Source organism: Pseudorasbora parva, chromosome 3 (assembly GCF_024679245.1).
Source record: "Pseudorasbora parva isolate DD20220531a chromosome 3, ASM2467924v1, whole genome shotgun sequence".
Taxonomy (NCBI): Eukaryota; Metazoa; Chordata; class Actinopteri; order Cypriniformes; family Gobionidae; genus Pseudorasbora; species Pseudorasbora parva.
This window is the reverse complement of record NC_090174.1, coordinates 45,827,798-45,842,613: the sequence shown is the minus strand read 5'-3', so window position 1 is coordinate 45,842,613 and position 14,816 is coordinate 45,827,798. Positions and strand designations below refer to the sequence as shown.

General features: G+C 40.0%; 2 protein-coding genes across 3 annotated transcripts; one reads left to right on the top strand and one right to left on the bottom strand.

Annotated features, from left to right (window-relative positions):
• Window positions 1–54: 54 nt before the first annotated feature.
• Window positions 55–7,679, top strand: si:dkey-125i10.3 (neurofilament heavy polypeptide). Its single transcript, XM_067439146.1, has 8 exons — window positions 55–160; window positions 1,903–1,938; window positions 2,063–2,171; window positions 2,339–2,503; window positions 2,591–2,665; window positions 2,845–4,416; window positions 4,534–4,639; window positions 7,346–7,679. Exons 2-8 carry the CDS (start codon window positions 1,929–1,931, stop codon window positions 7,448–7,450), a joined length of 2,142 nt encoding a protein of 713 aa, XP_067295247.1. The 5' UTR covers window positions 55–160; window positions 1,903–1,928; the 3' UTR covers window positions 7,451–7,679.
• A 104-nt stretch (window positions 7,680–7,783) lies between these two features.
• Window positions 7,784–14,250, bottom strand: plp1b (proteolipid protein 1b). 2 transcript variants are annotated; one of them, XM_067439149.1, is made up of 7 exons: window positions 14,094–14,250; window positions 11,857–12,043; window positions 11,615–11,771; window positions 10,285–10,459; window positions 10,142–10,215; window positions 9,966–10,031; window positions 7,784–8,674 (listed from the first exon to the last, which is right to left on the bottom strand). In XM_067439149.1, exons 1-7 carry the CDS (start codon window positions 14,095–14,097, stop codon window positions 8,600–8,602), a joined length of 738 nt encoding a protein of 245 aa, XP_067295250.1. In that variant the 5' UTR covers window positions 14,098–14,250; the 3' UTR covers window positions 7,784–8,599. The 2 variants fall into 2 exon arrangements, with proteins under 2 accessions (XP_067295250.1, XP_067295249.1); XM_067439148.1 differs by lacking the exon at window positions 14,094–14,250 and adding an exon at window positions 12,551–12,790.
• Window positions 14,251–14,816: the final 566 nt, after the last annotated feature.

Below are 14,816 nucleotides of genomic sequence, written 5' to 3'. Positions count from 1 at the left end.
AGAGGTTGGACGGTCTTTGGTGCACCCCATTTGTCTCACTTTGTCATTGTTTCAGAACACAGTGTCCCTGAACATTCATACTGCAAACTGGACTGCAGACAAAACCCATGCGGCGCACACACAGACGTTACTATCTTATATCAAGGAAATCAATTCAAAGGTGTGTGAATGTGAGCTATGCTTACTTTGTTTATTATCTGGTGAGTTTTTTTGGTGGTGTGTGCGTGGAGGGAGGTGGGTCAGATATGCAGAGAGGTGTGTGTTGTGTGTATCTGTGCATCCATGTAGTGGTTGCAGTCTGGCAAGTTTTAACTCACTCTCACAGACTAAACTGCACAGATTTCCACACACAGGTAAGACCCCATTTTTGCTTTATAGTGCAAAGATACCGTATCAGAAAAATCTTTTCAAAAACGTCTTAAGAATTTAAACTCATTTAGAGTTTTAGTTTTGGCTGTATCTGAGGACCATTTTGTAAATGTCCGATCAGAAATAGTGAAATTTAAAGTGCTCCTTGTGAAAATGATTGCGTACTTGAGGTCCTCATAAAACAATAGGCCTATTTCTTAGTGGTGTTAAACTGTCTGTGTGTTTTTGTTTGAGTGATTTTGGATTATGTCGCAGGGGTTCTTCCTCTGACTGTGATCAATGAAATTTTAACAAAACAAGCAATGAAGATGATTTCACTATTCTGGGAAGTGAGGAGGACATCCTGCCATTATGTTAGAGACTTAACCAATAGTGTGAGATGTTGTGCTTTTTGATCCTGGAATGTTTTAGGATACGGACATGGCTTTTATGAATGCATTAACTATCCTAATCTTGTGACAGCCAGACATTAAAATATCACAAATAGTGAAACATGGACAACAAAGAAAATAACACAAGGTCACTGATGTAGGCTCTGCTATTTAAATCGGCTAATTCATGTTTTTATTTTAAATCTATTAATGTCAACAGATTTGTGGTAGAGGTTAAATTAGCGATAAATGTAATATCTTACTTGTGTAGCCTACGTTTATATGCGCAATTATGGAAATACAGTTTTCATCTGTCTATTCAAATGAGACAACTGATAGTTCATTGCGTCACTGCTGTCTTTCGAATTATAGCCTACGCACACAACATCACAAAAGTCGGATTGATATGATTTCAGCCGAGATGAAACGTTTAGGCTACATGAAATTGAATATGACAGTGTTGTTTTAATCCGTCTTACCTTATCATTTAAAGTGCATGCATGCACATAATTCAAGCAATAAATCTGTAAGCAGAAGATCTGTCATGCAAACACCATCGAGGTAGGCCTATGTGGAAATAGGCCAATGTGAAATATATCCAAGTCCTTATCTATCATAATCATACACATCATGTGCAAGAGAAAACCAAAGCATTCCACAAACACATCATATACGGACAAATAAACACACACAAGAGCTTAAAGGCCATTACTCTGATTCATTGTGTTTCTGTTGCTGTGTGTTTTATGGCCGTTCTTCCTTTTTGCCATTGTCCCTAATGTCTTCCAGCTCATTTATTTTTGGCTACTTGCGTCTTCACCACTTAAGTGCTATAGGACTAATATATCAAAACAATGCAATTAGTCAAGTGCAATTCCAAACAGTGCATGAAGGCAAACATTTTCACAACACATATATTACTATGACAGCACCGGAGTTTCTGTTGTAGATGGCATGCGAGATAATGCACACACACCAAAGACCAAAAAATGTGGTTGTGCTGGATTTTTGTTGTTTGTAGCATGTGTTTCTTGGGGGGTACGTGAACAATATAGCACAGAAAAAGAAAAAGAGCACATCAAACTATATAGATTATGCTAAAATTAGATAAAGAAATAGAGATCCTGTATCTGATTTCATACTTCTTGTGTTTCTAATATAGGCCTGACTGAGAAAGAGAATCTCACCATGTCCAGTGGTAAAACATTCACAAACACAAACAATAAAACATACATTTGATATAGGCTATGTATATTGATACATAGACATTTGATAAAGTTCATTTGAAAAGACACTCTAACAGAGGTTTTCTGTGATTGTAGACAGACAGGCTGTGCTCCAGGCGATAAAAGTTCGAACCAATCTAAAAAAAGATGGAAGTTGGATTCAGAGAGCTCAAGAGGTTCTGGACACTCAGTTAGATGTAAAATGGTAAATGCACACTTATGCTGTCACCTGCTGGCTGAGAGCGGTAGCAACCCATCAAAGGTCTTTCCCATGATTTCATGAACACTAAAACTGATGATGTTAAGATCACTGTTTCTTTCTCTTTCGCTCAGTTCATCAAAGTAATTTTTTTTCTATTCACTCTCTAACAGTAAACCAGTACAGCTAGTAAAACCTAAGAATGAATCATCTCCTGAGAGCAGTCGGGTCTCTTCCTCCATCATGCCATATTCAGAGAGTGGCGCTGCCTCCTCTGGTCTGGACTCGTCCACAACCCCTCAAAGGACTTATGTCAAGTCAGCTTCAAGGAAGTTTGAGTGAGAGTTGTTCTTATTTTCCTTGTTTGTGCATTGTATATTCAATGTTTCTGAATTCAATTCATGTTTCCTTTCCAATAACTCCAGCTATCTGCACTCCCTTAGGCCTGTGAGTTCAACAGAAAACACACCAGTCAAGAGTGGGTCCCATCTGGTGAATAGGTCTGGTGAAGCTCTGCATAGAGCATTTTATCCTTTAATTTCCTCATATGCAAGTTAGAAAAACTGAAGCAGACATCCTTAGATGTTTACACTCATTAATTCATAACAGACTATATTTAATATTTCATGAGTTGTAAAGAACAATCAGATGCTTCATAACTATTCTAAATGTGTTCTAGTCCATATCCTGTCTTTGAGGACTCCAAGAGAGCACATGTAAATGCCGTAACAGTCAAACCTGTAGAAGAATTACTAAAGAAACCTGCAAATGCTCTTGTAAAGGGTGTAGGGGAGAAACCTTTAGTCAAACCTGTAGAGGAACCATTGAAGACACCTGCAGATGGTCCTATAAAGGATGAGAAACCTATAGTCAAACCTGTAGAGGAACCATTGAAGACACCTGCAGATGCTCCTAAAAAGGATGAGAAACCTATAGTCAAACCTGTAGAGGAACCATTGAAGACACCTGCAGATGTTCCTAAAAAGGATGAGAAACCTATAGTCAAACCTGTAGAGGAACCATTGAAGACACCTGCAGATGTTCCTAAAAAGGATGAGAAACCTATAGTCAAACCTGTAGAGGAACCATTGAAGACACCTGCAGATGTTCCTAAAAAGGATGAGAAACCTATAGTCAAACCTGTAGAGGAACCATTGAAGACACCTGCAGATGTTCCTAAAAAGGATGAGAAACCTATAGTCAAACTTGCAGAGGAACCATTGAAGACACCTGCAGATGCTCCTAAAAAGGATGAGAAACCTAGAGTTAAACCTGTAGAGGAATCATTGAAGACACCTGCAGATGTTCCTAAAAAGGATGAGAAACCTAGAGTCAAACCAGTAGAGGAATCATTGAAGACACCTGCAGATGCTCATGCAAAGGATGTAGTGGAGAAACCTATAGTCAGACCTGTAGAGGAACCATTGAAGACACCTGCAGATGTTCCTAAAAAGGATGCCATGGAGAAAATGATAGTCAAACCTGTAGAGGAACAATTGAAGACACTTGCAGATGCTCCTAAAAATGATGTAGTGGAGAAACCTATAGACAAACCTGTAGAGGAACCATTGAAATCACATGCAGATGCTCCTAAAAAGGATGAGAAACCTATAGTCAAACCTGTAGAGGAATCATTGAAGACACCTGCAGATGCTCATGTAAAGGATGTAGTGGAGAAACCTATAGTCAGACCTGTAGATGAACCACTGAAGACACCTGCAGATGCTCATGTAAAGGATGTAGTGGAGAAACCTATAGTCAAACTTGTAGAGGAATCATTGAAGACACCTGCAGATGCTCATGTAAAGGATTTAGTGGAGAAACCTATAGTCAGACCTGTAGATGAACCATTGAAGACACCTGCAGTTGCTCCTGTAGACGTAACATGGAAAACAACAGTAGGAGTTTCAGCAGACCAAAGAAAATCCAGTGAAGCACTGCAGGAAAAAACAGCCAAAACTCTACATGAGAATCCATCAAAACCTTCAGGTGCTCTGACCACAGAGGAAATAAAAGAAACCAATCAAGTGGAACGACTCACAACACCACATGCACCTGTAGTAGAGACTCCGCTCAAACCCAGACAGGCAGAAAACCAGCCTACAAGTAATCATGGAGAACTTTCACTTGTATCTGCTCTGAAAACTCCAACTACAGAATCATCAGTTAGAGCAACTACAGGAAAAACAGAAGAGCCTCTTGTGGAAGCCCCAGCAGAACAACACAGACTGAACAGGGAAGCTGGATTGAAGTAAGTCAGTCGTATTTGCAACACCTTCATTTTGATATGACGTTTGTTGACCTATATTGACTCATAGGTAGAGGCCAACAGTTTTTAAGATGAATTTGTGTATGTCTCCCTTTGCAGTGTGAAAGGTAACATGATATGTTCCTTCTGCAAGCTGCCCTTAAACGGAAATACGAAAATTACCATCAACATTCCTGACATTTGCTGCCATCCAGATTGTTTCAAGGTTTACTTTTTAAATCTCTTCTTCCTCTGTAATGAAACTCAGCTCAGAAGTCAGTGTCTCACCCTTTCTCAAAGAAGATGTTGTTTTCATCTGAGCCTTGTCTGTATATACTCACCTAAAGGATTATTAGGAACACCATACTAATACTGTGTTTGGCCCCCTTTCGCCTTCAGAACTAACTTAATCAAGGTGCTGAAAGGATTTTTTAGAAATGTTGGCCCATATTGATAGGATAGCATCTTGCAGTTGATGGAGATTTGTGAGATGCACATCCAGGGCTCGAAGCTCCCATTCCACCACATCCCAAAGATGCTCTATTGGGTTGAGATCTGGTGACTGTGGGGGGCATTTTAGTACAGTGAACTCATTGTCATGTTCAAGAAACCAATTTGAAATGGTTCGAGCTTTGTGACATGGTGCTTTATGCTGCTGGAAGTAGCCATCAGAGGATGGGTACATGGTAGTCATAAAGGGATGCACATCGTCAGACACAATGCTCAGGTAGGCCGTGGCATATAAACGATGCCCAACTGGCACAAAGGGGCCTAAAGTGTGCCAAGAAAATATCCCCCACACCATTACACCACCACCACCACCAGCCTGCACAGTGGTAACAAGGCATAATGGATCCATGTTCTCATTCTGTTTACGCCAAATTCTGACTCAGAATGTCTCAACAGAAATCGAGTCCGCCTCAAGGTTGTGTGTGTTGTGGCTTCTCAAATGCTTTGCTGCATACCTTGGTTGTAACGAGTGGTTATTTCAGTCAAAGTTGCTCTTCTATAAGCTTGAATCAGTCAGCCCATTCTCCTCTGACCTCTAGCATCAACAAGGCATTTTACCCCACAGGACGGCTTCATACTGGATGTTTTTCCCTTTTCACACCATTCTTTGTAAACCCTAGAAATGGTTGTGCGTGAAAATCCCAGTAACTGAGCAGATTGTGAAATACTCAGACCGGCCTGTCTGGCACCACCAACCATACCACACTCAAAATGGCTTAAATCACATTTGTGATTTAATGTGGCTGTGAATGTGGATGTGGCTGTGTCCGAAACCTGGATAATGCTGCCTTCGGAGGACACATTTGAAGGCAGGAAGGCATCAAGCAATATCCAAATATCCAGTCTCCTGAGATACCTTCATGATCGATTTTTGAAGGCAGCGCACATGTATCCTTCACTGCCTTTGATATCCCACAATCCTGTGCTTTCCATTCAGTGACAGTTGAGCTGGGAAAATAAGATGGCGCCCGAAAGTTGCGTTTTCTACTCAGTTTGTGTGTAAATGTATGTTTTTTTACTTATATTTTCCACTTCTGATGTAGCCTGACGTGGTCATACACAATTCTAGTCAGAATTCTCAATTCTGAGTCTGAAACTGCTCCATTGGGCTGTGATTATGGGGCGTTTCAACCGAACCAGGAAAGACCTCACTTGGATAGACCATCAACCAATCAGAGGAACGAAGCAACGTCAACAGAGCTCAACTGCCAATTCCGCATTTTTTTCCCGCGGGTTGTTTTCTATGTCTGCTGGTTGAAGCGTTTATGTGATATATATAGACCCATGAGTGCGAATTTTAGCAGGCAATCTTGCCAAAATAACACACATTTTACCCCCCAAACACCATTTTTCCCCCAGAGAACCCCCCGATAAGCTATTGTTTAGGGCTAGTAGTTGGCAGGTTTTGTTCTAAAAACTTGGCAACCCTGTCTGCACGCGCGCTGGAATCAGGCTGGAATACACAATCTTAGCCGGTGTTGTAAAAAAACAACAAAAGATTTTTATGCTACACAGAGTACTTACACAACATGACCATAATTTTTGAGATGAATTGTGAAGGTGAATGCAGATACAAACAAGCTCTCCGTTTAGGATTCAATCAAATATAATCCAAGTCCCTTTGATGACGTGCATGATTACGTTACTGTTGATCATCTGTCCGTCATCGTCTAAAGCCCGCCCTGATGATTTCATTGATCCGAACAGTTTCTGTTCAGGGATAATTACTCCTCTATGGAGAGAGGCCAGACTGAACTGCCCGACCTAAAAAATTTGTGGGCGGGGGTAAGTTCAGCTGGCATCCAGGCTACTTCTGATGTAATTTCTGGTGAGAAATGACTAATGTAGTAATTAAATATGTGTTTAGTTCTCACCAAAGCTCGCTCTATTTTGCTGTCGATCATTAAACTGTTACACTGCCTTAGAAGTCTGTCCAAAATTAGTTTCAGGCATTCGCTTGTAACGCTGCCTTACAAGCGATTATCTGATAAGGCAGCGAGTCAGCTGCCTAGGTTTTCGGATGCAGCCAGAGAAACGATGGATCGTTGCCCATTGATCAGGCCTCTTGTGGTCTGATTGGTTGAAAGACTATCCAATTACGTACAGAGTTATTCGAATAATGCTTATTTATGATGTCTCTTGTGCAGTAAAAAATACAGAGCAGACAAAAACAAACAAAAAAACACTATGATAGGGCCCTAAAGGTCACGTGAACTTGCTTTATATATTTTCTTGTGTTCATCTCAAGAAAGAAAGTCATACATCTGGGACAGGATGAGGGTGATTAAATGATGAGAGTTTTCATTTTTGAGAGGAGTATCCCCTTTCATTTATTTTTCCTACGACCAGCCACAGTAATAAGATGTGCTGCAGTGTGATCAGTAATGCTTTGTCTGTGTGTGTGTGTGTGTGTGTGTTTTAGTGTAATGACTGCAGAAGTCCTCTGGGTGATCTCTCCTCATCTATGTACCACTATGCTGGGAAAGTCCTCTGCGAGAAATGCTTTGATCAAATCTTCCAGCTCTGATGATTCATCCCCACAGCAGCCTACTCGACTATAACTTGTCACCATGACAACAAAGCACATCTCAGAGTTTACCACCAAGGTTGGGTTAATTGAAAATAAACTTCAGTGAAGTGGTGGAACTGTCGTCATAGGTTTATTGCACATGAATCCGTCATTTTCTGTAAATGATCATTGATGTCTTCATATACAAATTCCCCTTGGGATTAATAAAGTATCTCTCTCTTTCTGATCAACATGTTCCACGTATTTGCCCAACAATTCAGTTTCAATTGTCTTTTAATATCCTCTTTTAATGTGATCTTTAGCTCTACGAAGAATTGACAACACTGATCGTCAACTTTCATTAAAGTTTATTGCATGAGTTTCTATGAAGTCAACACACAAATGGATGTAAATTCTATTTAGTTTGCATCATTTTATTACTCATCTCTTACAGTTATCCATTTTACTGTAGAAATATTTTTAGTTTTCTAAAATGAGCCAGAACAATAATAATAAAAAAACATTAGTTCTTTTGATCGAGCACCATCTTTGAACAGGTTCAGCATATTGCCACTGTTAGTCAAAATATACAACAAGTACACACTGAACACTAAGAGTGTCTGTAAATACTGAATTCAAATAGACGCAAAGAAAGCTGCTCACGTCAGCGCTGTTTCTCTGTGTGTCTCAGAATACAAACCAACATCTGACTGAAGAAATAAGTCAAACTCTCTCAAAAAGATGAAACGTGAGCGAGAGAGACAGAGAGAAGCTAAAATCCTAGCAAACTGCAAGGCATTAATATGACCATGAAGCACAATGAATACAATCATTAAAATATGAATAAATGGCCGTGAGAGAAAGGTGATGTGATAATCTGTGTGTGAGCCAAAGACACAGAGAGAGGAGAGAAATGAAGAAATAGAGAAGCTAGATTCCACTCCTCCAGAGATCTACAGTAAAGTAGTTTGTGGTTTTATATGTCGAGCTTCAATGATTTTTTTCTGTTCTTTAGTGTAGTGGTTACTAGTGGTTTGCGTGTGTGTTTGTGCTCTGTATTATAGAACTCTGCAGGGGCTTCATGGAACTCTCTTGTGTTTCCTCACGGGCCACAGTGATGATACCGCTGCGACAGGCGACAGGAAAGCGGACCTAGCAAGACCGAACCTAGCAACGGATTCCCTTCCTTCCGAGAAACCTCAGAACGGCGTAGTTGTAGGTGGTGGCAACCACGTAAATGAACTGGAAATAGGAAGAAAAGGAAAGAACAGCCCATATGCTTGATCAGAATGTCACTGATCTGTTACTCAGCAAAAGATGAAATCTGAGGTTGTGACAATGTTTATATCCCTTTAAAACAACTTTACCATAAACATCAGACAAGGTGTAAGATTCTAATAATAGCACACCATTTATTTAGATTAACTTTTTTAGAGAACTAATCACTTTAGAGCAAATGGGGTTCAAGTTCCTTGCTCAAGAGCAGTATAGTGGAAAAATGAAAAGGCTGTGAAAGACTTATTACTTTTTTTACCATCTGGCATAGCTAATAATTAAATTTTATTCATTATAAAGGCACATAGCCTATTTATAGAAGCTTGTTTTCACCACAGAATAAAAAATAACAAAGGTAATTGCAACTCACAATTCTGCCCCCCCCCCCCCCCACACACACACACACAAACACAACTACGTGCTATAAAGTTATTAGGTAAGAATTGCGAGTTATAAAGTTGCAAAAAAAGGTCAGAATTTTGAGTGTATCTCAATTATCTCATAAAATGTTTTATTTTGTGGTGGAAAAAAGCTTCTATAGATATTGCAATAAAACATTTCATAAAAGAAATGTGCATTTGTTTGCAGATGGCACATATCTAATGCAATGAAATGGAGAATTTATGAAGTGTCTAAAACTTTTTGTGGGCCATTGACACTGCAATTTTTCAGATTGTTACATTATTATTACATGTTTGCATTCATCTCACTGTGCTCCTCAGCAGGACAAAGGGCTGTCCCAATAGTGCTCTGTGATTCTCTTTAGATAAAGCCTGAGAAATAACTGCTGCCAAATACACAGGAAAAGGGAGTAGAGACGCTGGAGATCGGTCAGTAGCAGTGAGGTCAGTTGCTGATTGTAAATTAAACATTCCCTTGCTGTACTTCCGTTATGAATGTCATGCTGTTTGACAGCTCAGCACTCTGACCTCAAATAATCCAGTCCAATTCAATAGCAATAAAAGTCTGAACGTAATAATCAAAAAATGTACACATATACAACATGGGCACATGTAAATTACCTGTTACTGTTCAAAGTAATTGTCATGATGGACCAATCATTGTCGTTTGTGATTCTTAAAATCATTTCATAAAGATTTCTGAGGTGGATTTACCAGTTAAAACTGATTATTTCTAGAACGCAAAGCAAGGAGGCCCTTAAAGAAGAAACCCTCTAACCACTATGACCTGGCACAAAACATTTTCATAAATATAAAAAACTTTAAAGTTCACATGTGTAGAATATGAGATCACTAACCAGGGCAATAAGGGTGATTCCTGCTCCAGCAAATGCACAGATGTAAAGATCATAGGTCATGTAGAACTGGAAACATGAAATGGGATAATAAGTGACATGATCTTTTGAAAATTGTATGTGTGTGTGTGTGTGTGTGTGTGTGTGTGTGTGTGTGTCCCGAACTAGAACCATCTAACCTCTTGTGTTTTGCAGATGTTAGCCAGTGTATTTCCACAAACAACTCCTGGCACAGCATTCCAGGGAAGAAACCCTACATAGAAAAAACAGACATCATGATCATGAACCCCCCACACACACACACACATGGGCGCAGACGTACCATACATCCGTGCGTCCATGCAGACCCTAGATTGCTGGTTGAACAAGGTGGTTTCCGACAGAATGTTGACTTGGTGACAGGAGCTTTCCATATTAATGAAGAAGAGCACAGGAATGGCAGTGAAGCCAAAGACAACCAGCCAAATCACCGCGAGAATGCACGTCAGGATTATCAACTGGACAAGAGAAACAGTTATTTAGACCAGCGCAACATAACAAGCATGAACACATTGCAAAAGATATAAGAAAGCAAGTAAAACTTATAGCACCTGAACAGTGTTGTTACAGTGTTCAACAGAATACGTATATATGTGGTCTCATAAATGTCCACATTCATACACGAACTAAAAAATTAAATAGAAAATAAAGTGCCAAGAAAAAATCAAGTGCTCGTTGGTTATCATCAGGGAGTTTAGATACAGCCAGTAAGTTGACGGTACGCATTGACTTATCAATGATGAAGTCAATGGGTTCCGTCAACTGTCTGGATACCAATATTCTTTAAAATATCTTATTTTATGTTCAACAGAAGAAAGAAACGCAACAGGTTGGGAACAACTTGAGCGTGAGTAAGCAATGAGTTTGGGTGAACTATCCCTTTAAGAACTCATGTTTTATGCGGACAGTGCATAGACATTTGATTTTTATACTGTACAAACTGTATATTCTACCCCCTAACATTCAACCGGACAGTCACAGAAAACTTTCTGCATTTTTGCTTTTTCAAAAAACATTATTTAGTCTGATTTATAAGTTGTTTTCCTCATGAGGACCAAAAATGTCTCCACAAGGACAAAGGATATTGGAAATTGGATATTGCCATTTTTGGGGGGACATAGCCACGCATTACCTGAGGCAGACAGTAGAGGATTTTCTACTCAAGTACATTTTTAAGTATACTTGGAAATCTTTTGCTTCACTACATTCCAAAGCATAATATATAGTCATGTTTTACTGCACAAGATTTCATATATAAAAGTTGTTGTTTTCTTACCTTTAAGTACTTAATTACATAAAAAATGTAGTTCTTTCTTACTTGTAAAACTTACTCAAGTAAAACTTTGAATTGCTTTTACTTGAGTAAAAGTATACAGTACTACATGTTTATGTAATTAAGTATTAAATGATATTCGATATGAAATGTATTGCAGTAAAAAGTACTATAATTATGTTTTGGAATGTTGTGAAGCAAAAGTTTTCCAAAGGAGAACACTGATAAAGTACATATACTTGAAAAACAAAATTACTTGGTAAGTAAAAATGCTTACAATACCGTCCGCCTCTGCACATTAATTTACCAGGACCACACAGACACACACACACACACTCACAGTCAGGCTGAGGCAGCGCCCGAACTGGGTGCTCCTGAATTCTCCGAATGTCTGCTTTACTGCACTGGTGGTGTAAAAACCTTCAGCCAACAGCAACAATCCATAGAGGAAAAAGAAGGAGGCCAGACCGTAGATCACATACTGGAAATATTTTATGCTGAAACATAAAATATGGAACAATGACACAAACAAACAAGAATAGATACGCAATCGCAAAAAGAAAGAGAAAGACCGTCACTCACAAGTCTGCCAGCACGATGAAATCCTGGACGTCTCTTGCGAAGTAGAGCTCTATGAATGTGTGTGTGTGAGTGAGCGCCTCGTGCCCTCCCCCACAGAAGAGCGCCACGCCGGTGTAGCAGAGCAGGGTGGCCAGCAGGCTGGTGTAGGGCACGGCGCCCAGGCAGCGGATGCAGCAGTCATAGCAACCTGTAGGTGAGCGATATATCAACACACACACTGCACATGCAGCACACACGATGCACACACACATTTATACACTCACACACGCACACAGTCTATCCTAATAGTAGTGGACTCATGAGTATCTAGAAAATCTCACCACTGGCCTATAAATGAGCATGCACACTTGAACCACAAAACGCGCTTTTAAGAGTTAGTAGGCCTACTGTAAGTCAAGGACACATACACAATGTGCTGACACACGCACACTTTTAAATAGTCGATGTATCATGGAATCAAACGAACAAGCTCAAAGGCAGGAGATCAAAATAAGCCCTGATCAATCTCAAACTGCAAAAAAATGTAACTATGAAGGAAAAAAATAGGCGAATATGTGCATTTAAAGGCAAAACAATGACAGCAGTAATAAAGCAACTTAACCAAAAGAAGCCAAACAAACAATAAGCCCCTGAAGGCTTAGCTATGGAGTTCTGCAGTCCCCAGAATGTGAGAAGATGATGCGCCTCGGGTCACCTAGCGCTTTACACAACCACGGCTGTTTCACTGGAAACATCGACACTGCTGAGCCAAACCCACACCAGGAGAGAGCCGCGCAGACGCTTGTCCACTCACTCCAGAGAGATTTTTGCCCTCTGTTGCGCGATGTTGAAATCAAGGGAGGTAATTTCTTTCTTTCTTCAGATACACTCCACTGTCCACCTCAAGGAAGAAAAATTGCATCGCTTAAGCTGCTCCTCTCCCTCCCTCGCTTCTTTCTCTCTTTCTTTCTTTCCCTCCCTCCCTCTCCCCCTCTCTCTCTCTCTCTCTCTCTCTCTCTCTCTTGCCTGAGTAGCCTGGTGTCAGGGTGAGATTTGGGGGTGCGTTTTCATTAGCGTTTGAGGTTTTGTGGTCAGAAAAAGAAGCACTTGTGACAGTCATAATGGCTTTTGTTTTAACAACAAAAAGTATCATTGTGAACAAACACACACACTCACAGGCCTCGGCAGTGGAGTACGTCATTGCGTTTCCACCCATAGCGGCACAGACAGACACACACTGACACCACTGGCGTTACAATTGGGATCATGGCAGGTCATCTAGCTTTCTACACTCTTTTTAGAGTTTTTCTAGCTCATCACTCACAATAATCTGATTACTATGAGACACATTTTCATCACACCCTCTTTTTTAGGAGGGTGTGATGAAATTTTATTATTGGGATAGTTCACCCAATAATGGTATCACCCTCATGTCGTTCCAAACCTGTATGACTTTATTTCTTCAGTGAAACACAAAAGAACATACTCTGAAATATGTTTCAGTGCTTTTTTTGTCCATACAGAGAAAAGTCAGTGGAGTCCAATGTTGTTCGGACACCAGCATTCATTTGTGTTTTGGAGAAGAAAGACCAACAGGTTTAGAACAGCTATCCCTAGTTTTTGAGCCCGAAAAGAGAAAATCACACATTTGCTGTAACAGTTCAAATAGAAAATGTGATTCTGCAGAAGGCTGATAAGCTCTTGTCCATCTAATCTGTGGTCTGCCAGTACAAAAAAAGAGAGACACCTACATAATACAATGCATACATGAGAATCCTTCATACAACTACAGAAAATACAGCCCATTTTTAGACTGGCACTGGGCCGTACAGGAGACAGCCATAGAGGAGAGAATATTTGACCTAAAGACCTGGTGTGACCTCTGGCTGGAGTCTCCTGAGGTTACTGGCCGTCTCACACACACACCTCTGAGGCGTCGTATAACCGTCTTAGCCAATCAAAAGTTGAGCCAGCTGATTAATCAATCAAGACAACCTTTTTAATTAATTAGGATCCATTAAATACATCCATAAATACAGGAGTGATGCTTATAAGCTTCTTCTGAAAAGCAGAAGCCATCTTAATCTTACACTCTACATATAAAAATTATCATTAAAAACATTTTGTCTTAACAACGTATATCACATGCAAATTACAGACAGACCAATCAATGAAAATTCTGCCAGTAAATAAGAGAAAAATGATGAAAATCATAGCAGTGGTTACAAATGGGTTCAGGTGAGTTCAGGTAGACTTACCCATGTGAGTATGTGTGTGCGTATCGCTCTGTCTCTCTGATGTGCCGTGTAGTTTAATCTCTCTCGATGCTTTTATGATTCTCACTCAGGCTTTTGTCCCTAGAACAATAAACAAACCCCTCTGCTCTCTCTCACAAACACACACACACACACACACACACACACACACACTGGGGCAGAGCTTAAAGACGCAGCACCCTTTTACTGCAATAATAAATAAAGAGTAAGTGTGTTTGTGTGTGTTTGTGTGTGTGTGTGTGTCTGCAATGAACCCTAAATGTTCACATGATAGGAGTAGCTCCTACATTTGGCTCTTCATGAGTTTTTCTACACACACAAACACGTTTGCTTAACCTTCTGCATTTTCACAATTATTTCTTTTATTTGAACACCGTTTTTACAAATGAGGATCTCCTTAAACAAGAGGTTTTGGACAGATTTAACTCACTTCTGGGTACATATTTGTAGACAAAATATGGTTAAGTTGGCACACACACACACACACACACACACACACACGCACACACACACAATTTTGAAGAAAAGTGAGGGAGGTGTGAGCGAGTCAGATTGGGATAAGAACATTCAATACAATACTACAGTTGTGTCAGAAATAGAATAACACAATTCTCTCTTTCAGTATCTCTCACACACATGCACGCACGCACGCACACACACACACGTTGTGTTTTCATGTTTTATGGGGACTTTCCATAGACATGA

What these genes read in the sequence shown, in the direction of transcription:
- plp1b (XM_067439148.1), bottom strand. Translation starts at nt 12,590, where the DNA reads ATGTTTCCAGTGAAACAGCCGTGGTTGTGTAAAGCGCTAG. An exon ending in TTCATCGTGCTGGCAGACTT is followed by an intron (nt 11,772 to 11,856) that starts GTGAGTGACGGT and finishes TTTATGTTTCAG; the next exon opens with CATAAAATATTTCCAGTATG. An exon ending in GAATCACCCTTATTGCCCTG is followed by an intron (nt 8,675 to 9,965) that starts GTTAGTGATCTC and finishes TCCTATTTCCAG; the next exon opens with TTCATTTACGTGGTTGCCAC.
- si:dkey-125i10.3 (XM_067439146.1), top strand. An exon ending in TCAGCTTCAAGGAAGTTTGA is followed by an intron (nt 2,504 to 2,590) that starts GTGAGAGTTGTT and finishes CAATAACTCCAG; the next exon opens with CTATCTGCACTCCCTTAGGC. An exon ending in GGGTCCCATCTGGTGAATAG is followed by an intron (nt 2,666 to 2,844) that starts GTCTGGTGAAGC and finishes AATGTGTTCTAG; the next exon opens with TCCATATCCTGTCTTTGAGG.